The 19,502-nt window shown below is 49.2% G+C and overlaps 1 protein-coding gene across 3 annotated transcripts in view; it reads right to left on the bottom strand.

Moving 5' to 3' along the window:
* The window catches only part of defl (Integrator complex subunit 7), an 80,602-nt gene that overhangs the window by 43,219 nt on the left and 17,881 nt on the right, over positions 1 to 19,502 (bottom strand). For all 3 annotated transcript variants that reach the window (XM_077635353.1, XM_077635354.1, XM_077635352.1), the window contains 3 exons: positions 14,522 to 14,658; positions 13,734 to 13,910; positions 1,387 to 1,524 (listed from right to left, as the gene is read on the bottom strand). In XM_077635353.1, the coding sequence (XP_077491479.1) occupies positions 1,387 to 1,524; positions 13,734 to 13,910; positions 14,522 to 14,658 (452 nt within the window). The remainder of the gene's footprint in view (positions 1 to 1,386; positions 1,525 to 13,733; positions 13,911 to 14,521; positions 14,659 to 19,502) is intronic.

The raw sequence follows: 19,502 nt of genomic DNA, 5'->3' as shown, positions 1-19,502 counted from the left end.
CACGGATTGGCTGTGCACACTCGACAGGAAGTTCGCGGCACAGAACAGGAATGTTCTGTTGTTCGTCGACAACTGTTCAGCCCATTGCGACATCAGCGGACTGAAGGCGATCCGTCTGGCATTTCTGCCGAAAAACACTACGGCTGTGCTGCAGCCTATGGACCTTGGGGTTATTAAAAACCTCAAAACACTGTACAGGCGCCACCTCCTAGAGCGGATTCTTGTGTGTATGGACAGCGGAAAATCGTACGACGTCAATCTCCTCGGAGCCTGCCACATGCTGGCAACATCGTGGAATGCTGTCAAGGCGGACACAGTCGCGAACTGTTACCGAAAGTGCGGCTTCATTGAAGGCCCAGAAGCCTGCAGCACGGCAGAGCTGGATGCTCAGTGTGATGACTCCGTCGCGCTGCACCCTGCCTACGCTGCTTTATCGGAGGGTGTTGACTTCCAGAGCTTCGTAGACATTGACAGTGGCGTGGAGACATCGGGGCCGTTAAGCGATGCCGAGATTATTGAAGCGGCCTGCGGTGACCAGATGCCGCACAACTCGGGCGCGGCGAGCACAGCTGACAGCGACGACGAGTCCGACGGAGGCAACGATCCATTGCCACCCCCGAGTGCATGTGAAACAGCGTCAGCACTCGATTTGGCTGCGCGCTACTTCTCCGCCGATGATAATTCGGACGCTGCGTTGGAGCTGTTGGGCAAGTTGCAGACGATGCTTGTCGAGTCACGGCAAAGAAAACGAAAACAAATGCGCATCACCGATTATTTTTCTCTTTGATATGCTTTGCCAATCTGCTGTTAATAAACATGTTTTTGAAGCACAGTGTCATATTTAATCATTAAGCTTGCTGCTTACGCGAATGCATTTTGATGTTAGCTCCAACCGCATAAACAAATTAACTTTATTTCCTTCGACATTCGGGCTCTATGATTTTAATTCGCGCAATCGCCCGCCGCAAATGTGTAGTAGCGCGTAGTAAGAGATAACGATCTCAGATATGCCTGTTTTAGCTTCGGCCCGTGCTGCCACGCCGTGATGGCCGCTTTTTTTAGTGCCCGCTCGTTAATTCAAACTCCGCTTAATTCGAACAATTTTCCGGTCCCCCTCGAGTTCGAATTAACGAAGTTTTACTGTAATAATGTAGCGAAGAGAAAGTGGAAGTGCGATTGGCGCGTGCTGAAGACGACGCTGCTGCTTGCGGACCTGTGTTCTGGTTCGTGTGTTCCTGTGCTCCGGCTATCACCAGCTGTGCTCGCCGCTGGCCTCTACGTCAAGCAAACCGTGACAATATGCTGTGCCTTCAAATAAGACCTCTCCTGTTCAACAGCTGAGCTTGTTTGTAGCACCTCAATCCCCCACCCCAAGTCTCAACTCACCTTGAGTGCGGAGATGGCGCGCACGTAGTGGGTGAGGGCAGTGGTAAGCTGGCTTGTCCGGGATGTCAGCAGGCTCTCCTCGGCACGGCATAGCTCAGCCAGGCTCACCAGCCAGAAGTGCAGCTGTTCCGAGCTCACCTGCAAACACAACGGCAGTTCCGATCACAGCACCACTGGCAGTACTTACTGGCAGTGGGGTGCTGAACCATGCGCTGAGCTGCTCACTCTCATCACAAAATGGCACGAAAGAACCATACGGCGGACACTACTAGCACTGACTTTCAGCTCAGGTTTTACTAGAAACATGCCAGTTTTGTTATAACACACATATTATAAACAAACTTAATGCAATGTTTACGGGGATCCCCCAAAGTGGAGTAGATTTGTAACTTCAATTTGCTGATCAATTTGCCCTTTTCAATAATTATATAAAGCGCACTTAGGACAACAGACAAGGGAGACCAAACAACACAAGCGCTTTTCTCGCAACTGCGCGTTTATTCGAGAAACACACAAAAGGAAGAACAATCACAAACAAAACAAAAGCCATCGCGCAGGCGTGACAGGAAAAGTGCTCATACAGGTGCGTCAAGATAACAAAACTCTCTTTCATGCAAAACCACCATAGGGTCGGCAACACACGTGTGCTGATTCTTACGGATGTGATAGGCCTCTGAAATCTCTCTGGTTAGCTGATTAGGGTGTCGGAACAAGATTTTAGTTTGGTCAAGCAAAGGCTTGCAGCCGCTGCATTTTGAACAGCGCTTAGCGAGATTAGATGAAGGCGACTTATTCAATATAATTGGTTTTTTGGGGAAAGGAAATGGCGCAGTATCTGTCTCATATATCTTTGGACACCTGAACCGCGCTGTAAGGGATGGGATAAAGGAGGGAGTGAAAGAAGAAAGGAAGAATAGGTGCCGTAGTGGAGGGCTCCGGCATAATTTCGACCTCCTGGGGATCTTTAACGTGCACTGACATCGCACAGCACATGGGACAAAAAATGCTCTTGCAAGCGCACATTAAGGCAGCGGCCCGTTTGACCGATATAGGTCCGGCCACAAGAAAGGGGAATGTGATACACCACTCCTTTTGAACATCTGACATAGCGGTTCTTGTGATTCACAGTGCAGCACCGCCTTCGTTTATCACATACACCGCTGCTAGAGCGCGCAGCAACCTTCGCACAAACACTACTAACTTTCTACTACTACTATATAATTTTTGAAATGAAAAACCAACTAGCTCAGATGTCAATTCTGCTTCAATTTGCCCTTTCCCTAGCACCTGCTAGGTATCCCGATTAGCTCCGTTGGTACAGCGACTGCCTTGGACAGGTGGAGGTTCCAGGCTTGGACCTCAGACAGGGAGGAATTGTTCTTCAGCAACGAGATTTCTGTGGAAGCTGATAGCTTTCCTTTTTGTAATGGATGCTTATCATGTGCAAGTACTCCCTTACTGCATACAAGAGACAGTAAGGAAGCTGGCTGAAGCCTATTACCACAGGTAAGGGTAATTCTCGACAGCCATGAATATGCGTACTTCAAGGAGTGTGATATAAAAAAAAAAAAAAGTGGTGGTAGGTACGTTGATGCTTCTTTTCAGTTCTCTGGCAAAAATAGGGATAAATATGCATGCCTTTAATGAAACCTCAGGTGAAAGTCAGTCCTGGTGGCATCTCCTTCATTGTTTGGCCTAGTTTTTTTTCCCCTTGTTCCGTAATGGAACCAAAATGCCTTGCCAAAATTTTTGTTCCACTCAGCCTCGTGTGCAGAAACTCAGTAGTTAGGAATGTTCAATGTAGTTGACCCGTGACAGCCTTGCAAACGAGAGGGTTAAGATGTCCTATCATACAAGCGCAAACTGGTTTGGTATCAGAAAGCACAGTAAGTCATCATCAACTCACACCGAAAAAAAAAAGATAAAATTTGCGGAGTTCGCTGACCTTTCCGCGAACTCGTTGATCTTGTGTCCGCAAGGAAGGCCGCTCCAGTGGGGTCGGAAGTCCCCAACAAAGGAGCCCGTCCCGTCCCTGCCTCCCCTTCGTGCAGCGGACGTCCTCGTTTACGCCGCGCCGTCACGGGGATGACCCGCCAGGAAAAACGCTAACCATGTACAGCTGTCGACATGTGGTTGTTAAGGGGTTGACGAGGTTTCGGGGGCGCACGAGATACGGCTGAGTATTAGCCGAGTGACTGGAAACCCACTATTCCCGTAACGACTGTGTTCGTCTCGTGCGGTGTGTTCTGTAAACACTTAGGGATCGTTTAGTCGACATATTTTTGTCGCGTGTGCGACAGAGAGAGGAAAGTGGTAACGGCTGTGCCGTGGGTATACCGTGGGGGAGGGTGGTCGCGTTTGTGCTGTTTGTGTATTTGATTGCAACCTCTCCTTTCCCAAATGTTTAATGAGCACTCTTTCCCCAATCTGTGATTAGTTGGCGGAAACCTTATTTTCCTTTCCCTGACCACTGATTGGGGAGGTGTGTCGCTTGTAATCTTATTGGTGGCTGTCCCCGCTAAGGGCGGAGACAGAGGGTTTAAAAACAAGCGCGATGGGTTGAACAAGGGCTGAATTCGTCTGATCAACGGTTTAGTCATGTAAATAGTGATCAACGTTTTAGTCATGTAAATAGTTTTCTCTTTGCTTTGTTTCTTCTTGTTTTATTTATGTGGTAAATAAGTAGTTAACCTTCTCCTTTCTTCGAGTAACGTGAATGTTTGCGAGTTAGAACCACCGGGTCATCAAGAAACCCCGATTTCATCATCAACAAGGTGTTTCCTCTCATCACCACCTGAAGGGGGAAATTCAACTAAATTCTTGATAGAAATGAAGCTTCGAGATAAATAAAATATTGTGATTTTTATAGCACTGACTATGCAGTGTGAAAATTTCATTATCCCATCTAACTTTATTTTGCAATGAAAATCGTACGTAAACCACGTACTTGATTATAAAACAATTGATACCAGAGAGATAGTTATAATAGTTTCCCTTCCCCAAAAACCAATTATTATTATTATAACTAATATAACTATTATTATAACTATCTATTAGCTGTTGAAGCATCCTGCATCATGATCGTGTGTAATGTCTGCCAGCGTGAAAAGCAGCGACGCTACACCGATGCATTTGACATGCCATATGGAGCTTTTCGGCACCCCTTACGGTTCTCGATAACCACGGTGGTGTGGCTCTGCATCACTGAGCTCGCGAGTTAGCTTGCAAGTTAGTTTTCAGGCGTAAGTGTGGGCATGCCTTCGCTTCGTACCATGGCAAACTTGTGAAAACTTAAATCTGCGAAGTCTCCCAACACATCTATGAAGAGAAAAACAGCAAGAAGATTTCTTTAGCTCCTCCATTATATTGTTATGAAGACGAAGAAGAGTGCAGTGGCGCGGGACGGAGTGCTCGCGCTAGGCCCTTGAGCCATTAAATCATATCTTCATTCTGTCATCATGTCGTGCTTTCCTTGGCTTGCCACCACGTAACAATATTTACTGGTGGCAGAAAAATTCAAAACCTATCAGTGGAATTTCGCGGCTGTTGCAGTGCCCATATAAAAGGAATTAAAAACGCAAATTACTGTATGCACAAGCGTCCGATAACAGTGCCAACTTATGTTCAACGATGTTGAAGTCGGCAATTCGTGAAGGCGTCTTGGTTCAGCACGGCACGGAGCACGCATTATGCGGCACGTGAGTCATGCTATAAATTTTCCTCTCTGTTCCCTTTTACCCTCAAGATAAATGTAAAATGCCGTGTTATGCGAACAAGCTAGTGGTCTTTTATTTACTACAGTAAAAGCTCGTGAATTCGAATTCCACGGGGCCGCCAGGCCAGTTCGAATTAACCAAAATTCGAACTAATGAAAGTGAGCCAAAATGGACGCGTTTGATGCCCGGAGGACACGAAAAACATTTATGTAGCAAAACAATCTGTTATCATCTTCTGCTTCTTCTCTCTGAGGGCTACCGTAGTCACTCGGTCTTCTAGCGCACGAATGCGACGCAGGGAGTCTTCGTCCCGTTCTTCAAAGCTGAAGAAAAGGTGCGCGACATTCAGCGCTCCCAGAACTTCTGCCACGGACGGACGCACGGGCTCTTGCTCCTCGTCGTTGTCCTCGTCTTCTGCCTCTTCTGGGACAGATTGCTCTCCAACAATTTCAGCGACAATGTTCTCATCACTTCGGGCACTGCACACTGCTGCATCGCTGTCTACTTCAACGTAATCATCAAAACAAACGTCCTGCAGCACAGCACGCACAGCCGCAGGCAGAAGCTCTGGACTCCCATCGTCGCCACTTTCTTCCATACTTCCGGCAGCAAAGCCACAGTGGTGGAAGCAGTTTGCAATTGTGGACGGCGTGACCTGCTCCCATGCACGCACCAACATGTGCATTGCTGTGAGCAATGTGATGGTGCTGGTCTTCTGGTTTCCAGTGCACAAAATCTTGCGCTCGATCATGTGGCGCCTATAGAAACATTTAATGTTTCTTATCACCCCCTGATCCATTGGCTGCAAGACTGCAGTCGTGTTGGCGGGCAAAAATACTAGCCTTGTGGCTTTCAGCTCGGCGTCGACTTTGTGTGCCGAGCAGTTATCCACAATGAGGAGAACTTGACGCTTCCCTAGCTCCATCCTCCGATCGAATTTCAGGAGCCATTTTTTAAACAATTCGCCCGTCATCCCCGCCTTGCTGTTGGCGGCGTAATCTGTCGGCAGTGTCCTGATGTTCTTGAAACACCGAGGCTTCTGTGCCTTTCCGACAACAAAAAGAGGGACCTTCTCCGTCCCGGTCATATTAGCGGCGACCAGAACAGTAATCTGCTCTTTGCTTCGCTTGCCGCCAGCGCAGCTGTCCCCTTTAAATGTTACTGTTCTGTCGGGCTGGAGCTTATAAAACAAAGCCGTCTGATCAGCATTGAATATATCTAGTGCCGAGTAGCTAAGTACTGCTGCAGAGCACCGCTTCGCCATGTGGCACAAGTTTCTGCGTCCACTTCTTTGGCTTCTCCGGACAACACCCGGAAGACAAGATTATGTCTGTCTCGAAAGTGGCGAAACTATCCTTCGGAGGTGACAAAATCTTCCACATTCATGCGCAGGGCGAAATCGGCGCCTTCGCCATCATAATTGGGCCGCTCAGTGGAATGTCTGCGCTTCTCATTTCCTTCACCCACGTGATCACAGCGGTCTCAATTTCCAGATACTTGGCTAATCGGAGCCTTTTTCTGTTGCTGGCGAAATCTTCGGCTTCGTAGGCATCCTCGATGGCCTTCCTATTTCGGACGTAGGTCGACAACGTGCTTGGCGGAATCCCGTGCTTTTTCGCGATTTCCACTTTGCTGGCCTTCCATTCGTCTACCTTGCGTAAAATCGCCACTTTCTCCATCACTGTCTTGGCGCAGTATTTCCCACGCGAACACATCTCGCAGACACAAGCTCACAGCAAGCGGCGTGCAAAACGAGGGCTAAAACACTAAAACGTCGTTCCTCAAAGCAGTCGCAGCAGGAAAGACTGGTTAGTACTACTTGTTCCAGCACCCTAGCGGCGCCCCAATGGTTGTGCCATCTATCGTTCTGCCGTGAAAGCTTCCAACGATGGTTTTCAACAGCGGCGCTTGGCGGCGCGCAGTTCGAATTATGGGTGGCGGCGCCAATTTTTGAGTGAATTAACGAGCTGTTACGCGCATAGACTTCTATGCACTGCGGACCGGACCACGATGACTATTTCGAATTATCCAAAATTTCGAATTAACGAGTGGTGAATTAACGAGCTTTCACTGTATAGGTGATCAACGGCTGTAGCGGCCGCCTTCAGTCAGTGAAAAGCCATGCATATTGCATACAGTATTTTCTTCTTTAAGTATGCCTCCGGCCTTTACGGTACAGAAAAGAATATCTGAACAACAGTTTCTATTTGTTAAAGTCCATTGGGTAAATAAAGCAGCTTTGCTATTACTCCTTTACAGTGGAATTCGAGGCGTAATCAAACTTGTGGCTGAATATTCCTTCTCTAGCGTTGGTCGCGTTTCATTTGTCAGCAAAGAGCAAAAGCGACGCTGGACGTTTCCCTGCGGCAACCGCAACGCAGTAACATCCGCTCACAGTCTTAACCGAGCCGACATCTGCTTCCGGCGTTTTGACCCATCAGGTGCAGCCGCTGCAGCAGATTATGATGCTTTTTACTATGACAAAAACTCGGAATATGGCCCCAGGGAATGAGCGGCATTTATTCTGCGTTCAATCGTCAGTCGTGGAGTATTTCGACTCCGAGCTGGTGCTCTGCTCTGGTGCACACTCATCCCACAACAAGTGATGCAGCATGTCCGCTGTCAACGCGTAGCCGTTGTTCCACACTCCCACCGCTTAGCAGAGCAGTGCTTCTTTTAGTTCGAGAAACTTGCACGGCTTGCCTCGGAAATCCCGCTTTTTGCAGCTTGTGTTCCTCAAAGCATCCTTTTGGTTGCACCATCGTCGGACGCACTTCTCGGCCGCGTCGAATTTCGTGCCCGCCGCACGCTTGCCATCTTCGACAGCAAACTCCCAGCGGTGTAGCTATTAAGGTGCTTGCCCATTGTGCTAAAACAGCAACGCTCGGCAGCAGCACGCGAAAGCCACAACTATGGTGAACTAACCCGCTACCACAACTCCTGTACCTTTGACAGCCACAAAAGGCTGGAGCTGGTGATACTGATGCCGATACAGATAGCGGGAGCTTGCAGCGGAGGAAAAGTTTATGATGATGAGCCGTGGCCTCGGGCGCCATCCGTGGGCGGCACCTAGAATCTCATGTGCACATGCGTGGCCTATGCGATCGGCTCCGGCGGCGCACCTTTCGCACTCTATCGCGGAGGCTCCGGCGCAAGCGTTGCCTCCACGAACCGTTGCTCGTGCGTAGCCGGATCTGATTGCGGAGGCCATGGTGCATGCATTCTGAGGGCTATTCCCAAGTGGGTCGTGGAAAGTCTGGGTGCAGTCCTTTTACGGATATTATTTTCTAAAAATATTTCCTTCAGGAAAACAGGGTGCAGCCCATATACGCGTTTATACGGTACACCTCTACTTCCATGTAAAGGTTGCTTCAAAAAGCGACCAGCTGCTGCAAGGTGATTTCAAATCGAATGTTCTGCTCGAGCGATTTGCATAAGGGGGTGCAAACAGTACGTTCTGCTCACACATGCGCAGCAGTAGCTCCGTCACTGCATTCTTACAACTTTGTCGAGGATCTAAGGCAAGTATGCCGACCTATCACCAGGTGCCTGAAAGCCTCAATCGCTATCAGTATTATTGCGCCCCGAAAGCCGCTCGTAAGCATTGAGGGTCTGAGACAGGAGAGTATGACTGCGATGGAGAACTTAGAACTTCTTGATAGCGTCTGGTTTAAAGAAAAAGATGTGCACAACAGACTTTTTAACGAATTCAATGCCACTTTTGCCTGAGTAGGACAAGTCCCATAGCTACAAACTTCGGATACAACGAATGCAATTCCCTTGACTGTGTGGTTCATTATGGTGTATCCAGACGATGGCCCATGGACCTGTTTTGGTCTGCGAACTAGCGGTCACGTGAGGTTTCACTTCCGGTCTACGAGGTCCATGGACCGAATCGGGTGAGAAATGCAAGAACATTTTTTTCTGGCGGGGGGTCACGGACTTTCTAGCCTATTTGCACACATCCAGCCTGGCAACTGCAACACACTGGTCTTTCCGGCTACAGTGCTCCCGGCAGTCAAGGCGACACCAGCGAAAGTAGCTTTGCGTCCACTGTTAACATGTCAACGCGGTCGGATGACGCTACGTTTTACTTTTTAGCCATAGTACAGCTATACGGCTCATTCACACTTAGGCATTTGGCGGCGAGAACGTATGCACATTTTAGTGTGCATAAGCGTATGCACGGTTATGCACACTAGACGTTCTTTTTTGGGGGGGACTTTACAGTATTTCTCATATTTCTTACATTTAGCTCAGCGTATGCAAATACAGACGCGACGATAAGCTCACCTTAGTTGCGCTTCTGGTTGTTAGGACGGGAGCTATTTCGGTCAACAAACCTACACTCCCCTTAAACCTAGAAAGGGCAGAATCTTCACTCTAAATAAAAATAAAGCAAATCTTGCACTCATATGTTCTTCTTATAGGCGAGGTGAGACCAAGCGAAAGGTGGGTGCCTCATTTATGGCCAGTGAACGCAACAAAAAAGGCAGTAACAACAACGAATTGAGTCCGCAGTGATTGGCCCTGCTTCGAAGCATGCCACCGTGGGAAGCATGTCACTGTGGGAATGCAACTTCCGCCTCGCCATGACAGAAATCTGTTCCGGATCGATCGAGCTTTCCGCAGAGTATTTAGGCGGACTCTTCTTGCTCTCACTGCTGAATGCCAAAGCGAGAGAAGAGCATTGCTGCAAGTGGATCACAGAGCTTTGGCCCGCCTTGTCGCCTGTTCTTTTGGTCTGTCGAGTGGATGCTGTAGCCGGCCAGGCCCGGCTGGGCCACTTGCGGTCGACCCCACGTGACTGGTCCGCCGTCTGGATACACCTTTATAAGTGAGCTCGACTGTAATCATTCAACGGAGAGGCCAGAGCTGCGCCAGCAAGCCATTCGTTAGACTGCTTGACAAAGACATAAGTTACCGTATTTACACGATTGTAATTCGACTCATTTTTCAAAATTTGAAAATCCGAAGTGGGGGGTTCGACTTACAACCGAAACCAAAGCACGGCACCATAAATAAAGGTGAGATAAACGAGATATCAGGCATGCTACAGCGCGGTTGCATTTTTTCTGCACGGCTCTGTTGCATCGCTCTTGGTGTTGGCCTTGAGCAGCTGCTACGTCAATGCGCAGAACCGGCATCCCCTCCCTGCGCACGGCATCCGATGGCGGCTGTTGATAAGTAGTAAACCCCCCCCACTCCCCAACGGATCAAATTGCAGCTGCTGATGCAGCAGTGGCCCGATGCATTATACAGCAGAATCTCGATAAACGGAAATCGGTTAAACGGAATCTACACTTAATTGGAACAAATGCCTCGTAGTTGGTTGGTTTTGTATTAAGGCAATGTAAAAAAAATCTCGTTAATCGGAACTCAAATTTTCCGACCAACGTATAAATGGAACCGAAAATAGACTCGAAATCGAAACTTGACATGCACGCACAGCCCCATCACAGTACACATCACTGTCCCGCCCCCTTTCCTCCCGGTTTGCATCTTTGGACGTTTCCAGTTTTCTCGCGCACTGCAACTGCATCGCTTGCTTTCTGTCAAGGTGTGCTTGCAGTTGTGTTTAGCTAGGCTTACACCTTACATCCGCTGTTGAGCGTCGTCTGCGACATTTCGTCGCGAGGTCAGCATCTGATGGCAGCGCAGAAGCGGCCTCACAATGCCCTTACGTTGTAAAGGTAGATGGAGATAATCAACGACTTCGAGAGTGGTCGCTTCACAAAAACAGCACTTGCGACGAAGTACGCTGTCCCCAAGAGCGGCCTCACGAGGATACTTCAGGACGAGGATAAGCTGCGGCAGGCTTTCGAGACGTCACGCTTTGGCCCTCAAAGAAAACGAATGCGGGTGTCCAACCACGAAGATCTGGAGAAGTGCCTAGTGGTTTGGCTGCGAAGAGCCCGCAGTGAAAACATTTTGATCAGCGGGCCACTATTTCGCGCGAAAGCAGAAGAATTTGTTCTGCAGCTCGACATCGCAGGTTTCTCGAGCAGCGAAGGGCGGTTGACGAGGTTTAAAGATTGGAATGGCATAGTGTGTCGTGCCGTTACAGGGGAGGCTGCTGCTGCAGACACGACGGCATGTGGGGACTGGCGAGCAAGACGGCTCCCAAAAATTCTGCAGGAGTACGACTAAGAGAACATCTACAATGTAGATGAGACAGCACTGTTCATCAAATTACTACCCTCAAAATCCTTTGTCATTCAAAGGAGAGAAATGCACCGGGGAGAAGCTGAGTAAGGACAGGTTGACTCTCCTGATCGGGGCCAACATGACGGGAAGTGACAAATTGAAACCGCTAGTGACCGGGAAATCGAAGCACCCTCGCTGCTTTAAAAATGTCGCAACCTTCCCTGTTTCTTATCAGGCTAACGGCAAGGCGTGGATGACGCAGTCCATTTTCAAGGAATGGACTTATCGCGAGGACGCACGCTTCTCACGAGAGAACAGGAAAGTTTTGTTCCTTGTCGATAACTGCCCTGGACATGGAACTGTGCCAGGTCTGAAGTCCATACAGTTGGAATTTCTGCCAGCAAACACCATAGCTCTGCTGCAGCCTATGGATCAGGGTGTGATCCAAGCGCTCAAGTTGCGCTTCCACAAAAAGCTTCTCTGGAGGATGCTGTTATGCATGGGCAAGGGGAAGGACTACAGGGTCTATGTACTGCGCGCCGTTTACCTCCTTGATGATGCTTGGCAGCAGGTGAGTGCAACGACCATTGCCAGCTGCTTCAGACATGCAGGGTTTGCCTCAGCTACAAAAAAACACTGCACACAGGATGAGCTTGATGTCCAAGATGCAGCCAAAGAAGAGCTGCTACTGGCGAATTATGCTGCGATGGGCGTACAATTTGATGAGTATGTTCAAATCGACAGTGACGTGGCAACATGCCTGGAAAACACCGTGGAGAGCATTATAGCCGATGTCTGGCCCCCCGATGAAAGCAAAGACGAGGAGGAAGAAGCCAAAAATGAGACTGCCGACTCTGATCCTGTGGTGACACCAGCGCAGGCAGAATCGACAGTCCAAATGCTGAAGAGTTTCTTCCAATCAGAAGAAGGTTCTGAGCTGTTTTTGAGCAGCCTGTCTAGTATGGGTGTCGCCATCCAAAGAAAATGGTTGCGAGAGCTAAAACAAGCAAACATAAAGTCCTTTTTCACAAGCCAATAAATCACAGTTCCCACTGATTTCCGCGGAATAAGTCGACTATTGACATTTTTTTAAAATTTCAGTAGTGCTTTGAAAAAAAAAAGTTCACTGCTTTAGTGCAATAAAGTTTGTGCCCATAGTGTACCGTTCTCTTTATTATCTAGATTTTGCATTTGAGATCCGCTTCCGCAAAGACTGACAACTGCACGCATGCCTGCCTCGTCGGGACCAAGAAGCGCGGAATGGATTGCGAAATCCTGAACCTTCTCTCTCTAAACGAAACTCCTGTAAACGGAACATATTTTCCCGGTCCCTTGAGGTTCCGTTTAACGAGAGTCCACTGTACTTTTAATAGGCATCCTCCAAGTTTCTTTTTCATTTTTTTACTTTCAACTGCGCACTCGGCGCCCAGAGGAACGTCGATAGTTGATGGAAGAGTCGCTGTTCCAATCGCGGTGGCACCGCCACTTGGAACGGCAGCAGTGCAGGGGAGAGCCGGCAGCCATCGGAAGAGCCAACGGCGCTCACGCGTGGTTCTCTTTGGCTCTGACGCATTTGACTACTGCCAGCCGCCTTTCACAACTTTTTAATGTACTGCTTCATCAGTCATCATTTGTGCTCTGGGTCAGGTAAGCGACCGGCACTCGTTCACGGCTACATTCAAGATGGCTGTCATTCTTTACGCCGAAGAAATGAACAGCTGCGTGCCAGGCCACAAGTTCGACATTTGCAATGGGTGATACAGGTGTAGCAGCTGCAGCGAGGCAAAATTTTCAGCTGTTCCATGCAATGTCGTCATGTTGCTGTTTGCAAAGGCCGGGATTTCGCTGCGCGCAATCAGGACGGCAGCGCTAGTGTGGATGAGTAGTCCAGCGACTAATACATTGTCATTTCGGAATGTGCCTACGGCATGCCTGCGTGCGGCAGCCGATAGCGGCTGGCGATAACCGGCGGCTGCAGGATAACATTCTATTATTAAAGGCCAAGCTTAAACGACCTCCAGGTTTTTTTTTTCTGCAATGTGATATGGGGGATTCGACTAACATTCGAGTCGACTTAAAGTCATGTAAATATGGTATCTCTTCTTTTGACTTGTGCAAAGCACCTGCAATGATTGCATAGTCTGTATTGAGGTTGTCTATAATGTTTTGTGTTTTTGTTGTTAACATGTTTTTCCAGCCATATATATATTGCCGCGTGCTCATGGGAGAGAAGACAGCAAGGGCAAAGTGTGCCTGTAGGTGAGTCAGCCATCTTGTCAGAGTGCAGTCTTCTCTGCTGTGCCATTGCGACTGTGGCAAGTCTTCTTTACACTTTTTCGCAACTGGTGGAATAAAAACGAGTTGCTAGTCAACGCGCTGTGCCATCACGTTCTTTCTCATCCCATGTTTCTGCATTGTTTTTTCTTTTTAATTATATACAGCACTATATGGTAGTATTTGCAAGAATTTCTCACGACGCCCCACCTTGTTGGCCAGGCTGGCAAAGAGGGGTGCGGCGGATGCAAAGTGTCCATAGCGGGTGGCCTGGCGGGCCACCCGGTACACGCTCCACGCATCCATGGCTGCCAGCCCGTCGTCCAGGGACACGGGGAGCGAAGCGCGCTCTACGCCTGCCTGCAGCACCAGCGTCCACAGCAGCACCTGCACCACATGGGAAGGGAAGACAACGGGCAGCTTCACAAAAAGAAATCGAGCATTTGACTGTGACAGCAGTGAGGAACACATTTCCCTGTCCTGTGGCGTAACACGAAGTGCGAAGAGGAAAGAAAGAAGGCAGACAGTGTGGCTCTGTGACAAAAGCCGCATCATGGATCCATGGCACGCACAATGGCACGAACTGGAACTTGCGCCATTCGCACCTCTGAGCAAAGAAAGTGGCACAATTCCCACCGCAAGCAATGCTACGATCAATGCGCGCATGCCGTGTGCCGAGCCATGGGGAATTTTGGCGGCGCCATTTGAAATGCACATCAGAGGGCTTTTAGGTTTCTAGCGCTAAAAAAACATTTTCATGTTTACTTTACCTTAGTAAAAACTTTGTTGGAGCGGAATGCCACTCTGAAAAAGTTTGATGTGGGGGAGAACAATTGCACTACTTTACATGGCCTGCTGACAGAGAATTAGAAAGACTTTGCAGTAGCAATGTTCGTTGTAGTGAGGTTTGAGACGCTTGTAAATGCTCAAGGTTGCCGAAATGTCTTTGGACAAAGGCCTCTGCCCCGGGTACAGATATCACAGGTGTGTTCTCTCACCAGGGCCCTGGGAGGGATGGCGGTGTGGCCAGGGCCGCTCAGCAACTGTCGGACACGAGGCTCAATGCGGCTCAGCACCCCACACCGTCGGCTTCCCAGGGCACATAGGCCCTCACACACAGACAGCATGGCTGCCCCTGCAACACAACCCCACAATGTCAGAGCAGCAGAGAGACAAACACTGCACAGCGTAAGCCCGTCCTCCCATTCCCCAGCAGGCTTTTATCTCTTGAGGTACTGAAGATGCAAACACAGCGAAGGAACCAGCAAACAGCACCAGTGCCTGGTTGCTCTTTTTGTCCTAGTCTGAATATGCAGTGCCTCAAATGACGGCTCTGTTCTGCAGCACCTACACATTATGCCATGGCATGTCAGACCGTGGGCATGGCACAAGGCTTGCCTACATGCTCGCTCCCAATGTCCACCAACCTCCATACAGCATCCCAAGGGCACCTAGAGCATCCATCACCTCACAGTGTGCCACCTTGGCAAACAGCTACAGGAAATGCCAATGCACGTGCACCCGGGGTCCTCAGGAGGTGAGCGGTCAATGAACAGCAAACTCATGCAGTGTTGAACATCGAACTTCCTTACTCTTTACCTGGCAGGCAAAGAGCTTCTCTGAAAGGAACTCTGAGTGAGCCGACAGGTCCCCTAAGAAGCTTAACCTGGAGCCCACGTGAGACCCGGCATCCCTCCCTCACTGCCACTGCAGTTTACAATAGTGCAGCTTACCAAACTGCCTGCCAGGACAGAGGGGCCACTGCTGTTACCTGTGGCAGCCAGCATATCAGCAGCACACCAGATAGGACACGTCCTGCTTCTCTGTCACGACCAAGGATGTCCGAATAATGTTTGTTCCAAACAAAACCTTGTTTGCAGCAGCTTTGCTAACAAATCCAATGCTAGCAAAATCGAAACAGCGAAACAGGTGAATCAAGCATAAGAAAAGAGCGCTCAGTATTTTGCGAGAGATGTTGCAATTCCGGCAAAGTGAGTGTACATTGCTTATAAATAAGGCCCCAAAGTTTCTGCAGCGAAAAATTCAAAATTCCCTTAACTGTGGGAGACAAAAATTGGGGGGATATTTATACTCCACTTTAATGGTATGACGCGGCAGCGTTAAGGGTTCCGCTATGAGGGTTCGATTCCCAACTCACCCCAATTTTCTTTTCAAAGCATTTAACTTGCTCTACCTTCTTAAATGTCATAATGGCGTTTGAGTCACACTGCAACCTTGTAGTCACAATTTATCTGAGATATTGATCAATTTGAATCCTGTTCTGCTCTGGCTAACTCATTGATAATGCTTTGCAGTTCATCTCCTGAGTGACTCAGCGAGGCAATGTCATCAGCGAATAGCAGATTACTTAGATATTCTCCATTAACTCTTATCCCCAACTGCTCCCAATCCAGCCCTCAGAACACCTCCTGTAAACAAGCGGTGAAAAGCATTGGTTAGATCGTGTCTCCCTACCTGACGCCCCTCCTTATTGGAATTTTATTGCTGACTTTATGAAGGACCACAGTAGCTGTGCAGTTGTTATAGATATCTTCCAGTATTTTGACATAAGACTCTTCTACACCATGACTGCGCAATGCATGGCTGCTGAGGCTTCCACTGAGTCAAATGCTTTGTTGTAGTCAATGAAGGCTATATACAGTAGGACCCCGCTGTTACGTTCCTCACTGCTGCGTTTTCCCGACTGCTACGTCGTTTTCGTCCGGTCCTGGCATAGCTCGCATGGGATCCAATGTATTGGGTACCCCGCTGTTACGTTGTAGCTGTGAAAACGTTCCCGCATGATACATCGCAACCTGGCACACCAAACCCGACCGGGCAACGCGCGCCAACCGCCATTTTGACGAGTCTTGGCCAGGCTTGGCTACGGAATTGGTTACAAGGCCATGGCCTCAGAGATCACCCCCTTGCACGCGCGTGGGCAATCTCGGAGGCCATAAAAAGCCGCACGCGAGTTGGAGAGATTGCCACTAGATGGCCACTGCCTCGTCAGCCAAAGCGAGTAAAACCCGCGGGCCCGCAGCAATCCAGTCTTTTTTGTTTGTGCGGTCAGCGCCTCCTCTATACTTTCAGTGCCCGGCGAAAGAGCGCAGGACAATAGCCCGCCGCCGTCGGCGATAGTACAACGCATTGCCGCCAGGTGCCTCCACCTAAACAGGGTTCCCCTACGCTGGTCTACCAGGGCAGCGGAGATCAGAGGTGGTGCGCGTGGTGGCAAGTGGCAACGCAGCGGATAAAAACACAGCAAGACGTGTTCTCCCGCTTTGTTTTCCACAGGTCTGGATATGTGACGATTTCAACATATCTTGCCCCACGAGGAGCACTGAGCAAAGATATCAAAGAAAAACAACCGAAAGACATCCGAAGCAGATATTACAGAATGTGAATGGATGTGAAATTCACTTGTCTTTTTCTGGCGCCAGTTGAATCCATTGAGAATTTAGCTTTACTGCATTTCTAGCACCTTAGGATAGCGCAACGCGCACAGCAGCAGAACAAACTAAGAATACTCAATTCAATAAGCGATGTTGGGTTGGAAGAATGCACACACCATGCTTTAAATCACCTCAACAGACTCTATTCAGTGAAGTGTCAAGTTTACAGAATCCGAACGCCATGCAAGGACCTTCTAGAATCAAGTCAATATGAAAAAGTCCACCATGCAACATATAGTGTGTTAAGAAAGAGCTTTTCCGACTTCGTCAGTGGCATACCTGAAAAACAATGAAAAGTGCGACACTTATTCAAATCTGCAGAATAAATCCAATCAGAAGTGCTTCAAGTTTAATGAAATACATCGCTCTTCGCTCTTTCTGTTGTCAGTAGACTTGTTGGTGCTCTGCAGTCGACCTGGACGCCTCGATTGCTCATATTACTCTTCACATAAGAGTGGTCCGCGGGTTCACTGACAGGTGTTGTGTCCATTAGAGCACCTTCCTCAGTAGGTGGTTCGGCCGAAGTTACGGACGGTAGCAAGGCAGAGGTTGATGCGGTGGCGGCCGAAGCGTTCGTCGACAGCGAAAACGTAAACTGGGCTCGTTTCTCTATGCTTGCTGTGCTCCTGTCTCGTGTTGCCTTCGATTGCAAATGATGAGGGAAGTCATCAAAAACGGAAGGTACACTACCTTTCTTCAGTCGACGTCTTTTGCCTTCAATGAAATCTTCCTTCTTGAAGTGCCGGCTGCAAACCTTTGTGTAGCACGACCTGCGTTCAGTTTCCAACCATCGCATCGAACTGCAGCAATCCACTTCTCCCTCAATGCCAAGTCTGATGGAAATTCATGAAACGATAGCCCCGGAGTCTTCTTTTTTTCATCCGACTTGCACAAAGGCACGCAACAGTACGCCATGTCAGACGAAGCGAGACGTGTCGCAAAAGCACATGTTTCAACGCAGCAAAGCACGTCGCCAAATCCCAAATGGCCAAATCACGCGAGCCATCGGGTGATAAACAAACCCTGTTTACGTGGCGCCTCCTCGCGGCTGCCAAGCGCGCTACGTGAACGGAGACGCGACGGCGCTGAGAGCGTGAATTGCCGGGCACTGTAAATAGAGGAGGCGTTGGTGCGGTTCGACCCATCCGAGTCGTCCGTGCCCTTCCGTCAACAGCTACGCTGCCTACGCCTCGTCAGGCCTCGCTAATCCAGTCTTTCTTGTTTGTGCGGTTCAACCCATCCGAGTCCTCCCGTCAACACCTACGCTGCCTACGCCTCGTCGGGCCTCACTAACACCGCGAGCGATTTGTCGTCCTTTGATGGCAAGGCGCTTTCCCTCGAGGAAAAGCTGGATGTTCTCAACGCAGTCGACAGGCAGCCAGCGTGGACTGCAGTGAGCGCGTCAACTGCACAGCACTGCTTCGCGCGGTGTGGCTTTCGCATGGGCGGCGGAGAGGAAACTGCCACGGAAGCTGAAGAGACGGAAGCAGCCTCTCATGATCAAGAGCTGAGTGAAGCTTTGAATGCGCTGGGTGCCACGGGAGTCACGTATGACGACTACGTCACCGTGGATGCTGCTGTCGTGACGTCCGAATGTCAGAGTATCGCCGAGATCGTTGCAGACTTGGTCGCGAGTGAAGCCTCAGACTGTGATGACGACGAGGAGCACGAGCCGCATGATTCCGGGGAGTTGGCGGACCCGAGCTTTGGAGAAGCCGTCGCGGCTCTGGACCTCCTCCGCAGGTACGTCGCACCTCAAAGCGACGCTGAGAGCAATGCGGCTTTCCAGGCCATCTAGAAACGCATGGTGTTTTCCAGCGAGCGGAAAAAACGGCAATCGACCATTCTCGATTTTTTTAAGACCTAAGCTCACTTGATGTCGAAATAAATTGTTTCAAGGCAAAGCTGCAGTTTTCATTAATTTTCGGACCTTTCCTCACTGTTGCGTTTTCCCGGCTGTTACGTTTTTTTTTTCGCAGTCCGGTGAAAAACGTATGAACGGGGTTCCACTGTATAGGGGTTTGTTATATTCTGCACTATGCACTATTCTGCAATATGGTCTATTGTCGAGTATCCTTTAAGAAAGCCTGCCTGATCATTTGGCTGATTGAAATCTATTGTCCTGACTCTATTAGGGATTACCTTTGTAAATAACTTGTAGGCAACGGACAGTGAGCTGATCAGTCTGTAATTTTTCAAGTCCTTGGTGTCTCCTTTCTTATGGCTTAAAATAATATTAGCGTTCTTCCAAGCTTCTGGTATAGTCTAGCTCATAAGGCATTGCGTATACAGGGTGGCTAGTTTTTCTAGCACAATCTCCCCTCCATCCTTCACAGAGGCCTGCTGTTCAATGAGTGCTATTCAATAGACGATAAGCAAAATGTGCAGCGCTCCGAGAACTAGGTCTGCCATGTTGGTTCGGTAGAGAAAACGAAACCACTGCCTACAGCGTTGGGTTAAAACGGCTGCGCTTCGTTTGAAACGTCAAATGTCGATGCACTGTTGCACTACGTTGTGCACTCTG

Source organism: Amblyomma americanum, chromosome 8 (genome assembly GCF_052857255.1).
Source record: "Amblyomma americanum isolate KBUSLIRL-KWMA chromosome 8, ASM5285725v1, whole genome shotgun sequence".
NCBI lineage: Eukaryota > Metazoa > Arthropoda > Arachnida > Ixodida > Ixodidae > Amblyomma > Amblyomma americanum.
This window is presented reverse-complemented; position numbering and strand designations above follow the sequence as displayed.